The sequence below is a fragment of the Heterodontus francisci genome, unplaced genomic scaffold (genome assembly GCF_036365525.1).
Source record: "Heterodontus francisci isolate sHetFra1 unplaced genomic scaffold, sHetFra1.hap1 HAP1_SCAFFOLD_872, whole genome shotgun sequence".
Lineage (NCBI taxonomy): Eukaryota > Metazoa > Chordata > Chondrichthyes > Heterodontiformes > Heterodontidae > Heterodontus > Heterodontus francisci.
Window position 1 is genome coordinate 197,085 of NW_027141518.1, and position 20,662 is coordinate 217,746.

Here is a 20,662-nt window from a genome sequence, read left to right on the forward strand (position 1 = left end):
CTCACAATCAATAGAGTGATGGAAGGAGTTAACATCAGAGGACACTGACTTAGCAATATCCTGATCATCGAGGGTCTGTTCAGATTCCACCAGGCCATGAGCTGCAAACCTGGGTTCAACCATACACAAAGACAGCAGTGAGGAAGAAAATAAGAAATGGACTGGTTGACAAATGCAACTTCATGAGGTAATGCATCTTAGGAGGAATAACAAGGAATGAGAATATATACCCAATGGAAGGAACACTCAATGGGATGTACACATAGGCAATGACTGTCTCCAACAAGAGAGAATCTAACCATCTCCCCTTGACATTCAACGGCATTACCATCACTGAATCCCCCACTATCAACATCCTAGGGGCTACCATTGACCAGAAACTGAACTGGAGTAGGCATATAAATACCGTGGCTACAAGAGCAGGTCAGAGGCTCAGAATCCTGCGGTGAGTAACTCACCTCTTGACTCCCCAAAGCCTGTCCACCATCTACAAGGCACAAGTCAGGAGTGTGATGGAATACTCTCCACTTGCCTGGATGGGTACAGCTCCAACAACACTCAAGAAGCTCGACACCATCCAGGACAAAGTAACCCACTTGATTGGCACCCCATCTACAAACATTCACTCCCTCCACCATCGACGCACAGTGACAGCAGTGTGTACCATCTACAAGATGCACTGCAGCAATGCACCAAGGCTCCTTAGACAGCACCTTCCAAACCCGCGACCTTTATCACCTCGAAGGACAAGGGCAGCAAATACATGGGAACACCATCACCTGCAAGTTCCCCTCCAAGTCACACACCATCCTGACTTGGAACTATATCGCCGTTCCTTCACTGTCGCTGGGTCAAAATCCTGGAACTCCCTTCCTAACAGCACTGTGGGTGTACCTACCCCACATGGACTGCAGCAGTTCAAGAAGGCAGCTCACTACCACCTTCTCAAGGACAATTAGGGATGGGCAACATCCCATGAACGAATAAATAAAAAGCACTCAATGGGAGGGATGTACCGTGGGAGTATACACTCAATGGGAGGGATGTACCGTGGGAGTATACACTCAATGGGAGGGATGTACCGTGGGAGTATACACTCAATGGGAGGGATGTACCGTGGGAGTATACACTCAATGGGAATATAAAATAAAGAAAGACTTGCATTTTTATAGGCCTTTCAAGACCACAGGACTTCCAAAAGTGCTTTAGAGAGACTGAAGTACTTTTTGAAGTGTACTCACTGTTGTAATGTAAAAAAACACAGCAGCTAATTGCACACAGCAAGCTCCCACAAAATGTCATGTGATAATGACCAGATATTCAATTTTTTTCTGATATTGATTGAGGGTTAAATATTTGTCAAGACACCAGGGATAAGGACCCACAGATAACAGATCCCAAGGTGCTTCACAGGAACAAGATAACGCAACATTTGAAGCAGAGCCACAGAACAGCAGCAGAGTTTTGGATGGCCTCAAGTTTACAGAGGCTGGAACATGGGATAGCAGCCAGGAGACAATTGGAATAGTCAAGTCTAGAGGCAACAAAGGCAGCAGATGAGCTGAGGAAGGGGCAAATTTGGGCGATGCTATGGAGGTGGAAATAGGCGGTCTTAGTGATGGAGAGGATATGTGATTGGAAGCTCATTTCTGGGTGAAGTATGACACAAAGGTTGCAAACAGTCTGGTTCAGCCTCAGACAGTTGCCAGAGAGAGGGATGAAGTCAATGGCTAGGGAACAGAGATGTGGCAGGGACTGAAGACAATGGCTTCAGTCTTCCCAATATTTAGTTGCAGAAACTTTTGCTTGCCCAATCATTATCATCGGCAATCCCTCGTGTCGAGGATGGTTCTTCCTTGTTGATGGCTGGGTGGAAGTGAGATGTCATTGGTTGCTGTGGGTTCACAGATGGCTTGTGAGCCCCTATCTTCACCTTGCAGGCTCTCCCACACTGAGGACATCAGTTGTCAGCTGGTAGGGGTGGTGGCAGATTGTTGCCTCGAGCATCTGCCCTCTCTTTCTGTCTCTCATCGCTGTTTTCTCTTAGTGGCTGCTCTTGTTGATTAAAAGGTCTTGACACAATTTTTGATAATAGATCGCCATTTTGGTCACTATTGGGCATCTGCTTCCCATGTGTTGATGTTAATAGAGCAGACCGTCATGGGTCTTGGACACTTTCAGATTGTCTTTGAAACGTTTCCTTTGTCTCCTGTGTGAACGGACTCCCTGGCGTAGCTGAGTACAGCATCTGTTTGGGCAGTCTTAGGTCAGGCATTCTGACATGTGTTGTCCATCTCAGCTGATGTGAGATTATCGTGGCCTCTAAACTTGGCATGTCTGTGGCTTGGAGGACACCGATATTTGTTCTTTTGTCCTCCTACTTGATTCGCAAGATCCTAAGACAGCGATGTTGTTGTTCTAGGGCCTTGATTTGGCATCTATAAGTTGTCCAAGCTTCAGCACCGTAGAGAAATGTGGGGAGAATCGCTGTTCAATGCAAGAAGCCTTACAGGTAAGGCAGATGAACTCAGAGCATGGATCGGGACATGGGATTGTGATATTATTGCTATTACGGAAACGTGGTTGAGGGATGGGCAGGACTGGCAGCTCAATGTTCTGGGGTACCGATGCTTCCGGCGTGACAGAGGTGGAGGTAAGAGAGGAGGGGGAGTTGCACTATTGATTAGGGAGAACATCACGTCAGTACTTAGAGAGGATATCCCGGGGGGAATGTCCAGCGAGGCCATATGGGTAGAACTTAGAAACAAGAAAGGGGTGATCACTTTGATGGGATTATACTATAGGTCCCCCAATAGTCAGAGGGAATTGGAGGAGCATATATGTAGGGAAATCACAGATAGGTGTAGGAATTATAGGGTTGTAATAGTAGGTGATTTTAACTTCCCTAATATTGACTGGGACTGCCTTAGTGCTAAGGGATCAGATGGGGAAGAATTTGTTAAGTGTGTCCAGGATAGTTTTCTGAAGCAGTATGTGGATGGCCCTACTAGAGAAGGGGCTACACTTGACCTCCTCTTAGGAAATGAGGATGGGCAGGTGGTTGATGTGTCAGTGGGGAGCACTTTGGGATCAGTGACCATAACTCTATTAGCTTCAAGATAGTTATGGAAAAGGATAGGATTGGTCCTCAATTTGAAGTCCTAAATTGGGGGAAAGCTAATTTCAATGGCATCAGACAGGAACTCTCAAAAGTTGAATGGGAGAGGCTGTTTACAGGTAAAGGGACGTCTGGCAAGTGGGAGGCTTTTAAAAGTGAGATAGGAAGAGTTCAGGGCCGGCATGTTCCTGTTAAATGGAAGGGCAAGGCTGGCAAGTTTAGGGAACCTTGGTTGACGAAGGATATTGAGGGTCAGGTCAGGACAAAGAAGGAGGCATATGTCAGGTATAGGCAGCTGGGATCGAGCGAGTCCCTTGAGGAGTATAGGGGATGTAGGACGACACTTAAGGAAATTAGGAGGGTGAAAAGGGGCCATGAGATTTCCCTGGCAGATAAGATAAAGGAGAATCCTAAAAGATTCTACAAATATATTAAGAGTAAAAGGGTAGCTAGGGAGAGAGTAGGTCCCCTTAAGGATCACTGTGGTAATCTATGTGTAGAGCCACGGGAAATGGGCGAGGTCTTAGATGAATATTTCTCGTCTGTATTTACTGTGGAGAAGGTCATGGAAGCTAGTGAGTTCAAGGGAGGGAACACCGATATCCTGGAGCATATCAACATTACAAAGGAGGAGGTGTTGGAGGCTTTGAAGTGCATTAAGGTGGATAAATCCCCAGGGCCTGACCAGGTGTATCCTAGGATGCTATGGGAAGCAAGGGAGGAGATTGCTGGGGCCCTGGCAGAGATTTTTGTATCAGCGTTAGCCACGGGTGAGGTACCGGAAGACTGGAGGATAGATAATGTTGTGCCTTTATTTAAGAAGGGCAGCAGGGATAAGCCAGGGAACTACAGGCTGGTGAGCCTTACATCAGTGGTGGGAAAGTTATTGGAAGGGATTCTGAGAGACAGGATTTATTTGCATTTGGAAAGGCAAGGTCTGATAAGGGATAGTCAGCATGGCTTTGTGCGTGGGAAATCATGTCTCATGAATTTGATTGAGTTTTTTGAGGAGGTGACCATGAGGATGGATGAGGGCAGGGCGATGGACGTTGTCTACATGGACCTTAGCAAGGCCTTTGACAAGGTCCCACATGGTAGGCTGGTCCAGAAGGTTCGAACACGTGGGATCCAGGGTGAGCTAGCAAATTGGATACAAAATTGACTTGGTGATAGGAGGCAGAGGGTGGTAGTGGAGGGTTGTTTTTCTGATTGGAGGCCGGTGACCAGTGGTGTGCCGCAGGGATCGGTGCTGGGCCCTCTGTTGTTTATCAAATATATTAATGACTTGGATGTGAATGTAGGGGGCATGGTTAGTAAGTTTGCAGATGATACCAAAATTGGTGGTATAGTGGACAGTGAAGAAGGTTGTCTAAGGTTACAACAGGATATAGATCAACTGGGAAAGTGGGCAAGGGATTGGCGAATGGAATTTAATGCAGACAAGTGTGAAGTGATGCATTTTGGGAAGTTAAACTAGGGCAGGACATATACAGTGAATGGCAGGACCCTGGGGAGTGTTGTAAGCAGAGAGACCTTGGGGTGCAAATACATAGTTCCCTGAAAGTGGCAACACAGGTAGACAGGGTGGTGAAGAAGGCGTATGGCATGCTTGCCTTCATCGGCCGAGGCATTGAGTACAAGAGTTGAGACGTCATGTTACAGTTGTACATAACGTTGGTTAGGCCGCATTTGGAGTACTGTGTGCAGTTCTGGTCGCCGCACTACAGGAAAGATGTGATGAAGCTGAAGAGGGTGCAGAAAAGATTCACAAGGATGTTGCCTGGTTTGGAGGGTTTGAGTTATAAAGAGAGATTGGATAGGCTGGGTCTGTTTTCCCTGGAGCGAAGGAGGCTGAGAGGGGACATGATAGAGGTATATAAAATTATGAGAGGCATAGATAGGGTAGATAGCCAGAGTCTGTTTCCCATGGTAGGGGTGACTAAAACTAGAGGGCATAGATTTAAGGTGAGAGGGAGGAGGTTTAAAGGGGATCAAAGGGGTAAATTTTTCACACAAAGAATAGTGGGTATCTGGAATGAGCTGCCTGAGGTAGTGGTGGAGGCAGGAACAGTAGCGACATTTAAGAGGCTTCTTTTGTTTGCACTGGAGTGCTGACTTGGGTTGCATTAGAGTGCTATAGTGGAAGTTTGGTAACTGAGGATAATTAAGGGTTAATTTTATCTTAAATCTAATCTGTCTTTTATTTAGCAGATTAATTTAACAGTTGCTGTTTGGGTTGGAGAAGGTGAGTTTTAGACCAGCTTTAAACAGGGTTCACTCAGGCTCTGCTTGCAGCTGCACCTTGTTAATTAGAGAATTAGCTTAAACCAGTTTTCAGGGGCTAGAGTCAGTCACTCAGTATAAAAGTGGGCCATCTTACAGTGCTGACTTGGGTTACATTAGAGTGTTAAAATGGGATTTTGGTGATGAGGGAGTGAGGAAACTTCTTTCATTTCCTACCTGTCCTCAGAGTGAGGGGAGCTGAGAACTTCCAAAGAGCACAGCTGACTGGGAGAAGATTTGGAGGGTGGAGTTCCAGACTGGTAAGTATAAAAAAACTTACCTCTGGTAAAAAAAAACTGAAAGTGATGTCACAGGAAAGCTGTGACCTGATTGGCTGGTCGGGAATTTTTACTGAATTTGAAAATAAAAGAACAAAGAACAGTACAGCACAGGAACAGGCCATTCGGCCCTCCAAGCCTGTGCTGATCTTGATGCCTGTCTAAACTAAAACCTTCTGCACTTCTGGGGTCTGTATCCCTCTATTCCTATCATATTCATGTATTTGTCAAGATGCCTCTTAAATGTCTCTATGGTACCTGCTTCCACCACCTCCCCCAGCAACAGGTTCCAGGCACTCACCACCCTCTGTGTAAAGAACTTGCCTCGCACATCCCCTCTAAACTTTGCCCTTCTCACCTTAAACCTATGTCCCCTAGTAACTGACTCTTCCACCCTGGGAAAAAGCTTCTGACTATCCACTCTGTCCATGCCACTCATAACTTTGTAAACCTCTATCAGGTCGCCCCTCCACCTCCGTCGTTCCAGTGAAAACAATCCGAGTTTATCCAACCTCTCCTCATAGCTAATGCCCTCCAGACCAGGCAGCATCCTGGTATACCTCTTCTGTACCCTCTCCAAAGCCTCCACGTCCTTCTGGTAGTGTGGCGACCAGAATTGCACGCAATATTCTAAGTGTGGCCTAACTAAAGTTCTGTACAGCTGCAGCATAACTTGCCAATTTTTATACTCTGTGCCCCGACCGATGAAGGCAAGCATGCCATATGCCTTCTTGACTACCTTATCCACCTGCGTTGCCACTTTCAGTGACCTGTGGACCTGTATGCCCAGATCTCTCTGCCTGTCAATACTCCTAAGGGTTCTGCCATTTACTGTATACTTCCCACCTGCATTAAACCTTCCCAAATGCATTACTTCACATTTGTCCGGATTAAACTCCATCTGCCATTTCTCCGCCCAAGACTCCAACTGATCAATATCCTGTTGTATCCTCTGACAATCCTCATCACTATCTGCAACTTCTCCAACCTTTGTGTCATCTGCAAATTTACTAATCAGACCAGCTACATTTTCCAAATCATTTATATATACTACAAACAGCCAAGGTCCGAGCACTAATCCCTGCGGAACACCACTAGTCACATCCCTCCATTCAGAGAAGCACCCTTCCACTGCTACCCTCTGTCTTCTATGACCGAGCCAGTTCTGTATCCAACTTGCCAGCTCACCTCTGATCCTGTGTGACTTCACCTTTTGTCCCAGTCTGCCATGAGGGACCTTGTCAAAGGCTTTACTAAAGTCCATATAGATAACATCCACTGCCCTTCCTTCATCAATCATCTTTGTCACTTCCTCAAAAAAGTTCATGAGACACGACCTCCCCTTCACAAAACCATGCTGCCTCATGCAAATAAGTCCTTTTATTTCCAAATGGGAGTAAATCCTGTCCCGAAGAATCCTCTCTAATAATTTTCCTACCACTGATGTAAGGCTCACCGGCCTATAATTTCCTGGAGTATCCTTGCTACCCTTCTTAAACAAAGGAACAACTTTGGCTATTCTCCAGTCTGCTGGGACCTCACCTGTAGCCAATGAGGATGCAAAGATTTCTGTCAAGGCCCCAACAATTTCTTCCCTTTCCTCCCTCAGTATTCTGGGGTAGATCCCATCAGGCCCTGGGGACTTATCTACCTTAATGCTTTGCAAGATACCCAACACCACCTCCTTTTTGATAATGAGATGACTGAGACTATCTACACTCCCTTCCCTAGGCTCATCATCCACCAAGTCCTTCTCTTTGGTGAATACTGATGCAAAGTACTCATTTAGTACCTCACCCATTTCCTCTGGCTCCACACGTAGATTCCCTTCTCTGTCCTTGAGTGGGCCAACCCTTTCCCTAGTTACCCTCTTGCTCTTTATTTATGTATAAAAAGCCTTGGGATTTTCCTTAATCCTGTTTGCCAATGACTTTTCATAACCCCTTTTATCCCTCCTGACTCCTTGCTTAAGTTCCTTCCTACTGTCTTTATATTCCTCAAGGGATTCGTCTGTTCCTAGCCTTCCAGCCCTTACAAATGCTTCCTTTTTTATTTTGACTCGGCTCACAATATCCCGTGTTATCCAAGGTTCCCGAAATTTGCCAAACTTATCCTTCTTCCTCACAGGAACATGCTGGTCCTGGATTCTAATCAACTGATGTTTGAAAGACTCCCACATGTCAGATGTTGATTTACCCTCAAACAGCCGCCCCCAATCTAAATTCTTCAGTTCCTGCCTAATATTGTTATAATTTGCCTTCCCCCAATTTAGCACCTTCACCCGAGGACTACTCTTATCCTTATCCACAAGTACCTTAAAACTTATGGAATTATGGTCACTGTTCCCGAAATGCTCCCCCACTGAAACTTCGACCACCTGGCTGGGCTCATTCCCCAATACCAGGTCCAGTACGGCCCCATACCTAGTTGGACTATCTACATATTGTTTCAAGAAGCCCTCCTGGATGCTCCTTACAAATTCTGTCCCATCCAAACCCCTAGCACTAAGTGAGTCCCAGTCAATATAGGGGAAGTTAAAATCACCCACCTGTTACCTTTACATCTTTCCAAACTCTGTCTACATATCTGCTCCTCTACCTCCCGCTGGCTGTTGGGAGGCCTGTAGAAAACCCCCAACATCGTGACTGCACCCTTCCTATTCCTGAGTTCCACCCATATTGCCTCGCTGCATGACCCCTCTGAGGTGTCCTCCCGCAGTACAGCTGTGATATTCTCCTTAACCAGTAATGCAATTCCCCCACCCCTTTTACATCCCCCTCTATCCCGCCTGAAGCTTCTAAATCCTGGAACATTTAGCTGCCAATCCTGCCCTTCCCTCAACCAAGTCTCTGTAATAGCAACAACATCATATTTCCAAGTACTAATCCAAGCTGTAAGTTCATCTGCCTTACCTGTTCTACTTCTCGCATTGAAACAAATGCACTTCAGACCACCAGTCCCGCTGTGCTCCGCAACATCTCCCTGCCTGCTCTTCCTCTTAGTCTTACAGGCCTTATTTGCTAGTTCCCCCTCATTTATTTCACTTGCTGTCCTACTACTCTGGTTCCCACCCCCTTGCCACACTAGTTTAAACCCTCCCGAGTGACACTAGCAAACCTCGCAGCCAGGATATTAGTGCCCCTCCAGTTTAGATGCAAACCGTCCTTCTTGTACAGGTCCCATCTGTCCCTGAAGAGATCCCAATGGTCCAGATATCTGAAACCCTCCCTTCTACACCAGCTGCTCAGCCACGTGTTTAGCTGCACTATCTTCCTATTTCTAGCCTCACTGGCATGTGGCACAGGGAGTAATCCCGAGATTACAACCCTAGAGGTCCTGTCTTTTAACTTTCTTCCGAACTCCCTAAACTGCCCCTGCAGGACCTCATCACTCTTCCTGCCTATGTCGTTGGTACCGATGTGTACCACAACCTCTGGCTGTTCACCCTCCCCCTTCAGAATGCCCCCTGTCCGTTCAGAGACATCCTTGACCCTGGCACCAGGGAGGCAACATACCATCCTGGAGTCTCTTTCACGTCCACAGAAGCGCCTATCTGTGCCCGACTATAGAGTCCCCTGTAACTATTGCTCTTCTGCGCTTTGTCCCTCCCTGCTGAACAACAGTGCCAGCCGTGGTGCCACTGCTCTGGCTGCTGCTGTTTTCCCCTGATAGGCCATCCCCCACAACAGTATCCAAAACGGTATACTTGTTAGAGAGGGGGATAGCCACAGGGGATTCCTGCACTGACTGCCTGCCCCTTCTAGTGTTCACCCATCTCTCTGCCTTGGGTGTAACCACTTCTCTAAAACTCCTGTCTATGACACTTTCTGCCACCTGCATGCTCCTAAGTGCATCCAGTTGCCGCTCCAACCGATCCATGCGGTCTGTGAGGAGCTGCAACTGGGTACACTTCCTGCAGTGTAGTCGTCCAGAACACTGGAAGTGTCACGGACTTCCCACATCTATTTGATCAAAATCGATTAAAACCCTAATTAGCTAATTAATAAGTAGAGTAACTAAACCAGAGGGAGGAGATTACTGTATTTAGTTAGCATTTAATATTTATAGTAGGAATCTAGCACTAGGGACTATATAGTTAATTATAACAATTTAGTAAGGATTTAATAAGTATTTATTTATATTAAATTTTTTTTCTCTCTTTTTTTTTCTTTGGCCTTCTTATCTCGAGAGACAATGGGTAAGCACCTGGAGGTGGTCAGTGGTTTGTGGAGCAGCGCCTGGAGTGGCTAGAAAGGCCAATTCTGGAGTGACAGACTCTTCCACAGGTGCTGCAGAGAAATTTGTTTGTCGGGGCTGTTACACAGTTGGCTCTCCACTTGCGCCTCTGTCTTTTTTCCTGCCAACTGCTAAGTCTCTTCGACTCGCCACACTTTAGCCCTGCCTAATAGGAATCTAGCACTAGGGACCATATAGTTAATTATAACAATTTTTAGGAAGGATTTAATAAGTACTTATTTATTTTAAATTAATTTATTAATTAGTGCTAGAAATGTCAGTTAGAGGGGTGAAGTGCTTCAACCTGTGAGATGTGGGAGGTCTGTGACGCTTCCAGCGTTCCGGACAACTACATCTGCAGGAAGTGTACCCAGTTGCAGCTCCTCACTGACCGCATGGATCAGTTGGAGCGGCAACTGGATGCACTTAGGAGAATGCAGGTGGCGGAAAGCGTCATAGACAGGAGTTTAAATGAGGGGGAAACTAGTAAATAAGGCCAGTAAGATTGAGAGGAAGAGTAGGCAGGGAGATGTTGTGGAGCAGAGTGGGACTGGTGGTCTGAAGTGCATTTGTTTCAATGCGAGAAGTATAACTGGTAAGGCAGATGAACTTGGAGCTTGGATTAGTACTTGGAACTATGATGTTGTTGCTATTAGAGACTTGGTTGAGGGAAGGACAAGAATGGCAGCTAAATGTTCCAGGATTTAGATGCTTCAGGCGGGATAGAGGGGAATGTAAAAGGGGTGGGGGAGTTGCATTACTGGTTAAGGAGAATATCACAGCTGTACTGCGGGAGGACACCTCGGAGGGGTCGTGCAGCGAGGCAATATGGGTGGAGCTCAGGAATAGGAAGGGTGCAGTCACGATGTTGGGGGTTTACTACAGGCCTCCCAACAGCCAGCGGGAGGTAGAGGAGCAGATATGTAGACAGATTTTGGAAAGATGTAAAGGTAACAGGGTTGTAGTGGTGGGTGATTTTGACTTCCCCTGTATTGACTGGGACTCACTTAGTGCTAGGGGCTTGGATGGGGCAGAATTTGTGAGGAGCATCCAGGAGGGCTTCTTGAAACAGTATGTAGATAGTCCAACTAGTGATGGGGCTGTACTGGACCTGGTATTGGGGAATGAGCCCGGCCAGGTGGTATAAGTTTCAGTAGGGTTGCATTTCGGGAACAGTGACCATAATTCCATAAGTTTTAAGGTACTTGTGGATAAGGATAAGAGTAGTCCTCGGGTGAAGGTGCTAAATTGGGGGAAGGCTAATTATAACAATATTAGGCAGGTACTGAAGAATTTAGATTGGGGGCGGCTGTTTGAGGGTAAATCAACATCTGACATGTAGGAGTCTTTCAAACGTCAATTGATTAGAATCCAGGACCAGCATGTTCCTGTGAGGAAGAAGGATAAGTTTGGCAAGTTTCGGGAACCTTGGATAACGCGGGATATTGTGAGCCGAGTCAAAATGAAAAAGGAAGCATTCGTAAGGGCTGGAAGGCTGGGAACAGACAAATCCCTTGAGGAATATAAAGACAGTAGAAAGGAACTTCAGCAAGGAGTCAGGAGGGCTAAAAGGGGTCATGAAAAGTCATTGGCAAACAGGATTAAGAAAAATCCCAAGGCTTTATATATGTATATAAAGAGCAAGAGGGTAACTAGGAAAAGGGTTGGCTCACTCAAGGACAGAGAGGGGAATCTGTGTGGAGCCAGAGGAAATGGGCGAGGTACTAAATGAGTACTTTGCATCAGTATTCACCAAAGAGAAGGACTTGGTGGATGATGAGCCTAGGGAAGGGAGTGTAGATAGTCTCAGTCATCTCATTATCAAAAAGGAGGAGGTGTTGGGTGTCTTGCAAAGCATTAATGTAGATAGGTCCCCAGGGCCTGATGGGATCTGCCCCAGAATACTGAGGGAGGCAAGGGAAGAAATTGTTGGGGCCTTGACAGAAATCTTTGCATCCTCATTGGCTACAGGTGAGGTCCCAGAGGCCAATGTTGTTCCTTTGTTTAAGAAGGGTAACAAGGATAATCCAGGAAATTGTATGCCGGTGAGCCTTACGCCAGTGGTAGGAAAATTATTAGAGAGGATTCTTCGGGACAGGATTTACTCCCATTTGGAAACAAACAGACCTATTAGCGAGAGGCAGCATGGTTTTGTGAAGGGGAGGTCATGTCTCATGAACTTGATTGAGTTTTTTGAGGAAGTGAGGAAGATGATTGATGAAGGAAGGGCAGTGGATGTTATCTATATGGACTTTAGTAAAGCCTTTGACAAGGTCCTGCATGGCAGACTGGTACAAAAGGTGAAGTCACATGGGATCAGAGGTGAGTTGGCAAGATGGATACAGAACTGGCTCAGTCATAGAAGACAGAGGGTAGCAGTGGAAGGGTGCTTTTCTGAATGGAGGGATGTGACTAGTGGTGTTCCGCAGGGATCAGTGCTGGGACCTTTGCTGTTTGTAGTATATATAAATGATTTGGAAAATGTAGCTGGTCTGATTAGTAAATTTGCAGACGACACAAAGGTTGGAGGAGTTGCGGATAGTGATGAGGATTGTCAGAAGATACAACAATAGATTGGTTGGAGTCTTGGGCGGAGAAATGGCAGATGGAGTTTAATCCGGACAAATGTGAGGTAATGCATTTGGGAAGGTCTAATGCAGGTGGGAAGTATACAGTAAATGGCAGAACCCTTAGGAATATTGACAGGCAGCGAGATCTGGGCGTACAGATCCACAGGTCACTGAAAGTGGCAACGCAGGTGGATAAGGTAGTCAAGAAGGCATACGGCATGCTTGCCTTCATCGGTCGGGGCATAGAGTATAAAAATTGGCAAGTCATGCTGCAGCTGTACAGAACTTTAGTTAGGCCACACTTAGAATATTGCGTGCAATTCTGGTCGCCACACTACCAGAAGGATGTGGAGGCTTTGGAGAGGGTACAGAAGAGGTTTACCAGGATGTTGCCTGGTCTGGAGGGCATTAGCTATGAGGAGAGGTTGGATAAACTCGGATTGTTTTCACTGGAACGACGGAGGTGGAGGGGCGACATGACAGAGGTTTACAAAGTTATAAGCGGCATGGACAGAGTGGATAGTCAGAAGCTTTTTCCCAGGGTGAAAGAGTCAGTTACTAGGGGACATAGGTTTAAGGTGCGAGGGGCAAAGTTTAGAGGGGATGTGCGAGGCAAGTTTTTTTTTTTTTTTTTTTTTTTTTTTTCTTTTTTTATACACAGAGGGTGGTGAGTGCCTGGAACTTGCTGCCGGGGGAGGTGGTGGAAGCAGATACGATAGCGACGTTTAAGAGGTATCTTGACAAATACATGAATAGGAAGGGAATAGAGGGATACGGACCCCGGAAGTGCAGAAGGTGTTAGTTTAGACAGGCATCAAGATCGGCACAGGCTTGGAGGGCCGAATGGCCTTTCCCTGTGCTGTACTGTTCTTTGTTCTTTGTTCTTGGACAGGTACTTGAATGAGCAAGGCATAGAGCGATATGGAATTAATGCAGGCAGGTGGGATTAGTACAGATAAGCATTATGGTTGGCATGGACACAGTGGGCTGAAGGGCCTGTTTCTATGCTGGTCGACTCTATGACTTTATTACCAGATCTAAAATCGCTCGTTCCCGGGTAGGTTCTGCAACGTATTGTTCTGAGTAACAATCCCTGATGCACTCTGCAAATTCGTCTTCCATGCTACCCTGGCCAATTTGATTTGTCTAGTCTATATGCAAATTAAAATCACCCATGATAGAAACAGAAGATAGAAAGCTCTTTGCTCCTGCACTGAAAAGACCTCTTGTAGCTGACTCGCCAGCCTCTCCTGTCTGCTCCCATCGCTCTCTCCAACTTCGGAAACCATTGAAGACATATGAACCCCAAAAGAGAAAAGTCTCCTACAGTGAACAAGGTTTAAGAATACTGAACCCCAACGAGAAGCAAGATCTACCTACAAGCAAGGACTTCAGTGAGCTCAAAGCATAGTATCAAAAACCCTCTTCAGAGATTGCCTCAAACCTCTCCACTATCTTTTCTTCTGCTCTTTTCTGTCTCTATTTGCATGTGCATATCGTGTATGCATGCTAGCATGGGGTGATTCCCAAGTCACACACCATCCTGACTTGGAACTATATCGCCGTTCCTTCACTGTCCCTGGGTCAAAATCTTGGAACTCCCTTCCTAACAGCACTGTGGGTGTACCTACATCACATGGACTGCAGAGGTTCAAGAAGGCAGCTCACCACCACCTTCTCAAGGGCAATAAGGAAAGGGCAATAAATGCTGGCCTGGCCAGTGACACCCACATCCCAAGAACGAATAGAAAAACAATCTATTAGAAGATAATCAGTTTATACTTTCACGATGGGCCGAAGGGCCTGTTTCTGTGCTGTATAACTCTATCCTGGGAATGACAGCTTACACTGTGCATTTATTATAGTTGGTATACAGAGTTGACAATCGGTATATGTTCCAATGAGCAGACAGGCTGAGAGCACAGAGTTTAAATGTAAATAAACACATGGGATATAAATAGAGGAATGTGTCGATGATTGAGAAGCTCTGCGTGTGGGCGCTCTCTGCAATTCTCCAAGTGACTGTTGATGCGTTTGCTGCAAGTCCCCAATGTCTCCGGCACGGCAGCTCGGTCCTGTGCCCAGGGCTCGCACTCTGGGATCTTGCTGTGCTGGCGCTGCAGCTAGGTCTCCAGGTGATGCTATCAATCACAAACACTTTCCCCGGGCTTCTCCATTGTAAACAGCAGTGGGCTGGAGCCCCGGGTGTCGGGAGCCCCGCCGCCGGCCCCCCCGCTCCCCGCTGCTGGCCTCCCCGCCCCCCGCCGCCGTTCCCGTCACTCTGCTTCCCGTCTTGCCTTCGGATTAATTCCATATAAGGACATCTACGTCACGGGTTCCCGGTGCGGCATCTACCAAGACAATAGGAGGGGTGTTCCTGACTCCTCTTCACTGACAATAGCAGGCAGACCCGGCGCTATGGCAGCTGTATGCTGATATAAGGAGTTATAATTTATACATGAACCTCTCGGACTGGGACCCGCTCTTTGCCGCTGCTCTAGCCGCTGTTCATATGGCGGAGATTCCCCCCTACCCTCCCAGCACGGATGGAAGAGTCCAATGTACGTCATTCAGCCCGTCCTCTATAAAAGGCGCCGAGCCAGAGCTCAGAACCACAGAAAGGCAAAGCAGAATATCACCGACACCCGGAGTGACAGACACCCGGACTCAGCACCGAGTAACACCGACACCCGGAGTGACAGACACCCGGACTCAGCACCGAGTGACACCGACACCCGGAGTGACAGACACCCGGACTCAGCACCGAGTAACACCGACACCCGGAGTGACAGACACCCGGACTCAGCACCGAGTAACACCGACACCCGGAGTGACAGACACCCGGACTCAGCACCGAGTAACACCGACACCCGGAGTGACAGACACCCGGACTCAGCACCGAGTAACACCGACACCCGGAGTGACAGACACCCGGACTCAGCACCGAGTAACACCGACACCCGGAGTTAACGCGGATCAGCACCGACACCCGGAGTCTGCACCATGTACCAGGGATTTGCTGCCGATTACGATTCTGTTTCTCGCTGCAGTAACTCTCCCTCCATGGGGGACCCACATTATTATTCACCCGGAGATTCCTTCTCCAGTATCGGCAGCCCCGCCAGCAGCGCCCAGGTATGTGAGTGTCTGGAGGAGCAGGACTGTTCCCCACTCCCTCCCCTCCCCTCCCCTCCCCTCCCCACTCCCTCCCCTCCCCTCCCCTCCCCTCCCCTCCCCTCCCCTCCCCCACTCCCCCTCCCCTCAAACCCGGGGCTGCCCCCGGGCGGGTTGTAACCGCTTCATTGATAAATCTGCACCATTCATGGAGACTCCGAACGCGGCTCTGCGTAAAACGTGACGTCTGGGAGTTGGTGACGCGCTCGCTCTGGACCAATCAGCGTGGGTCTATTAATGGCCCGGGGCGGGGCGGTGACACGCGTTCCATTCACAAACTCTGGCTGTAAACAGGGGGGAGGGGAGGTTACCCCAGGGGGTCTCTGTCTCTGCTCCGAGCTCTGTGTGTGTCTCTGTCTAATACTGTCTCTCTGTGTGTGTCTAACACTCTGTCTCTCTCTGTCTGTAACACTGTCCCTGTCTCTGTGTGTGTCTAACACTCTCTGTGTGTGTGTCCCTGTCTCTCTCTCTCTCTGTCTAACACACTCTCTCTCTCTCTCTCTGTCTGTAACACTGTCTCTGTGTGTGTGTGTGTCCCTGTCTCTCTCTCTCTCTCTCTGTCTGTCTCTCTGTCTAACACACTCTCTCTCTCTGTCTGTAACACTGTCTCTGTGTCTGTGTGTGTGTGTGTCCCTGTCTCTCTCTCTCTGTCTTACACACACTCTCTCTCTCTCTCTCTCTCTCTGTCTGTAACACTGTCTCTGTGTGTGTGTGTGTCCCTGTCTCTCTCTCTCTGTCTGTCTGTCTCTCTGTCTAACACACTCTCTCTCTCTGTCTGTAACACTGTCTCTGTGTCTGTGTGTGTGTGTGTGTGTGTGTCCCTGTCTCTCTCTCTCTGTCTAACACACACTCTCTCTCTCTCTCTCTCTCTCTCTGTCTGTAACACTGTCTCTGTGTGTGTGTGTGTCCCTGTCTCTCTCTCTCTCTGTCTGTAACACTGTCTCTGTGTCTGTGTGTGTGTGTGTGTGTGTGTCCCTGTCTCTCTCTCTCTGTCTAACACACTCTCTCTCTCTCTCTCTCTCTCTGTCTGTAACACTGTCTCTGTGTGTGTGTGTGTCCCTGTCTCTCTCTCTCTGTCTGTCTGTCTCTCTGTCTAACACACTCTCTCTCTCTGTCTGTAACACTGTCTCTGTGTCTGTGTGTGTGTGTGTGTGTGTGTCCCTGTCTCTCTCTCTCTGTCTAACACACACTCTCTCTCTCTCTCTCTCTCTCTCTCTCTGTCTGTAACACTGTCTCTGTGTGTGTGTGTGTCCCTGTCTCTCTCTCTCTCTGTCTGTAACACTGTCTCTGTGTCTGTGTGTGTGTGTGTGTGTGTGTCCCTGTCTCTCTCTCTCTGTCTAACACACTCTCTCTCTCTCTCTCTCTCTCTGTCTGTAACACTGTCTCTGTGTGTGTGTGTGTCCCTGTCTCTCTCTCTCTGTCTAACACACTCTCTCTCTCTCTCTCTCTCTCTGTCTGTAACACTGTCTCTGTGTGTGTGTGTGTGTGTGTCCCTGTCTCTCTCTCTCTCTGTCTAACACACACTCTCTCTCTCTCTCTCTGTCTGTAACACTGTCTCTGTGTGTGTGTGTGTCCCTGTCTCTCTCTCTCTGTCTGTCTGTCTGTCTCTCTGTCTAACACACTCTCTCTCTCTCTCTCTCTGCAGGATTTCTGCTCCGACCTGAGCGGCTCATTCGTTCCCACGGTGACGGCGATCAGCAGCAGCCAGGAGCTACAGTGGATGGTGCAGCCGACAACCCTGTACTCCAACGCCCCGTCCCGGGGCCGGACTCATCCCTATAACCCGGCCCAGGGCACCTACCCCCGGGCCGGCATCGCCAAACACTCGGGCCGGAGGGGCAAAGCTGAGCAGGTGAGTGTGTGCGGGGGTCCGGGCTGTATTTACCCTGTCGCCGGGGCTGCACCCTGGGGAGGTGGGGAGGGTCGGGCTCTCTCTCTCTCTCACACTCACTCACTCACTCACTCACTCCCTCTCTCCGTGTTGACAGCTGAGCCCCGAGGATGAGGAGAAGCGGATGGTCCGGAGGGAGCGAAACAAACTAGCAGCAGCGAAATGCCGCAACCGGAGGAGGGAACTGACCGACAGCCTGCAGACGGTGAGTCCGGGGTTTTGGGGTCTTGGGGGGGGGGGGGGGAAGGGGATTTAGTTTTGGGGTCTGGAGTGGGGGGGGGGGAAGGGGATTTAGTTTTGGGGTCTGGAGTGGGGGGGGGGAAGGGGATTTAGTTTTGGGGTCTGGAGCGGGGGGGGGGGAAGGGGATTTAGTTTTGGGGTCTGGAGTGGGGGGGGGAAGGGGATTTAGTTTTGGGGTCTGGAGTGGGGGGGGAAGGGGATTTAGTTTTGGGGTCTGGAGTGGGGGGGGGGAAGGGGATTTAGTTTTGGGGTCTGGAGTGGGGGGGGGGAAGGGGATTTAGTTTTGGGGTCTGGAGTGGGGGGGGGAAGGGGATTTAGTTTTGGGGTCTGGAGTGGGGGGGGGGAAGGGGATTTAGTTTTGGGGTCTGGAGTTGGGGGGGGGAAGGGGATTTAGTTTTGGGGTCTGGAGTGGGGGGGGGGGAAGGGGATTTAGTTTTGGGGTCTGGAGGGGGGGGAGGGGATTTAGTTTTGGGGTTGGCCTGACACTGACACTGTGACTGGAGACTGGAGACTGAGACCAGTTTGTGTCCACAGGAGACGGAGCAGTTGGAGGGGGAGAAATCCGTTCTGGAGACGGAGATCGCGGAGCTGCTGAAGGAGAGGGAGAAGCTGCAGTTTATCCTGGCCGCTCACCGGCCACTCTGCCGGATCCCCGAGCCCGAGCCCGAGCCCCGGCCACTCGACAGCAGCCAGAGCGGAGCCTCGGAGCCCGCTGGCCGGGAGCGGGACCTGGACCGGGACCGGGGGAGCAGCGCCGAGTTACTGAGCAGCCTGGACACGGGGAGGTCGGTCCCCGATGTGGATTTGATCAGCCTGGCCGACTGGGAGCCGCTCTATTCCTCGCTGCCTGCAGACTGTGAGCCGCTGTGTACCCCCATCCTCCCCGCCAGCCCCGGGGGCTTCCTCTCGTCTTCCCCGGCTTTCAGCTACCCGGAGGCGGCTGCGTGCGGCTTCAGCAGCGAGCACTCCACCGACTCGCTCAGCTCTCCTACCCTGCTGGCATTGTAGACAGTCCCGGGGACAGGGAGACTCTACCCGGGCAGTGCATGGGGCTGAAAGCCCAGGACATGGTGCTACATGTTAGTCTGACCAACTACTGTATGTTATTGCAATATGGTATTTAATATCAAATAATTTATTGTAAAGTTTTATTTTTAAAATATGTACCCTGCTCTTCATCCTGTTCAGTGGTCTAATAATGACATCAGTTTTCCATGAAAACGGTTTAATTTATTTGTAGAAATGTTTATTTTTTCTATTTTCCGTGTGATGGATTCCAAGTGTTTGCCTTGTGCTAATAAATGATTGAATCATGATGTTGTATTCCTGATTATTGGAGTTTGGGATATGGATTTGGGGCTCGGCTGTAATAGATCAGAGATGACACCAGATACTTGACATTATCTGGTAGCAGGTTGACTGCTATCCCTCACCTTTACTAATGGCTGTCATCGAACTGGAGGCCAGGTTGCAGACAGTGACATCAGGAGGGGGAAAGTTACCTGGACACATTGTTCCGGAAGGTAGTCACACCCTTTACCATAAGGTCATCTAATTTGGTCAGTGGACAGGGACAGGAGGGTGTGACCGCGAGTGAGGCAGGTATAGGGAGTGAGAAGGTAGAACTGGAGGAGCCTCAGCTCTTGCAATTGTTGGAGAGGTTTGAGATTCTTGCAGCTTGCATGGATGAAGCAGAATGAATGAGTGAACTGACCATAGCAGCAGGGTACATGGAGCCATTAAAGAGGGGAGGGAGTAACTAGGAATGTAGTGGTAGTAGGGGACAGTATAGTCGGGGGGGGGAGGGGGAGGGGGTGGGGTAGACTGTTCTCTGCAGCCAAGAGCAAGAGTCCAGAAGGCTCTGGATTCATGTTTTCAAATACAATTTTTGATCTAGTATTGTGCAATGAGAAAAAGGCTAATCTCATTGTAAAGGAAGCTCTCAGGAAGAGTGACCATAAAAGAGTATGAAAGTAAACTAGTGAAACATAGAAATGGACTGTAAAAGCTTTTTATAGATGTGAAAAGGAAAAAGTCACAAACAAATGGGAGTCCACAGGATAGTTTATAATGGGGAATAAGGAAATGGCAGAGAACCTAAACAATTACTTTCCCTGTGTCTTCAGAGGAAGATATTAAAAACCTCTCAGGAATACTAGAGAACTAAGGGACCAGTGAGAATGAGGAACAGAAAGAAATTAGAATTGTTCTTTTAAAAAAGTAGTATTGGTAGGATTAATGGGATTGAAAGTCAATAAATCCCCTGGGCTGCCTGATCTGCATCCTAGAGTGTTAAAAGAGGTGGCTGTAGAGATAGTGGACGCATCTTCTAAAATTCTATACATTCTGGAATGGTTCCTGCAGATTGGAAGGTAGCAAATGCAACCCCACTATTTAAGAATGGAGGGAGAGAAAACGGGGAACGACAGACCTGTTAGCCTGATATCAGTAGTAGGGATAATGCTAGAATCGATTATAAAGAATGTGATAACTGGACACTGAGAAAATAATGGTAGGATTGGGCAGTGTCCACATGGATTTATGAAAGGGAAATCATGTTTGACAAACTGTTGGAGGTTTTTTAGGATGTAACTAGAAAATAGATAAAGGAGAACCAGTGGATGTGGAGTATTTGGAATTTCAGAAAGCTTTTGACACGGTCCCATGCAAGAGGTTAGTAAACAAAATTAGGGCATATGAGATTGGGGGTAATATACAGGTGTGGATTGAGAGTTGGTTAACAGACAGGAAACAGAGTAGAAATAAACGGGTCATTCTCAGGTTGGCAGGTGTGACGAGTAGTGTACCGCAAAATATTTTTTTCATGTTTATTAAGCTCGATGGTTAAAGCACAGGAGACCATTCAGCATGC

At 48.3% G+C, this 20,662-nt stretch overlaps 1 protein-coding gene and 1 long non-coding RNA gene across 2 annotated transcripts in view; both read left to right on the plus strand.

Annotated features, from left to right (window-relative positions):
• The window catches only part of LOC137363976 (uncharacterized), a 79,666-nt gene extending 74,005 nt beyond the window's left edge, over positions 1–5,661 (plus strand). The window contains exons 3-4 of the long non-coding RNA XR_010972867.1: positions 2,423–2,512; positions 5,589–5,661. This is a non-coding gene — a long non-coding RNA (uncharacterized lncRNA). The remainder of the gene's footprint in view (positions 1–2,422; positions 2,513–5,588) is intronic.
• A 9,425-nt stretch (positions 5,662–15,086) lies between these two features.
• LOC137363977 (protein c-Fos-like) lies at positions 15,087–19,106 on the plus strand. The gene is made up of 4 exons (XM_068027467.1): positions 15,087–15,620; positions 17,305–17,511; positions 17,648–17,755; positions 18,325–19,106. The coding sequence occupies exons 1-4, from the start codon at positions 15,489–15,491 to the stop codon at positions 18,796–18,798; spliced, it is 921 nt and encodes a 306-aa protein (XP_067883568.1). The 5' UTR covers positions 15,087–15,488; the 3' UTR covers positions 18,799–19,106.
• Positions 19,107–20,662: the final 1,556 nt, after the last annotated feature.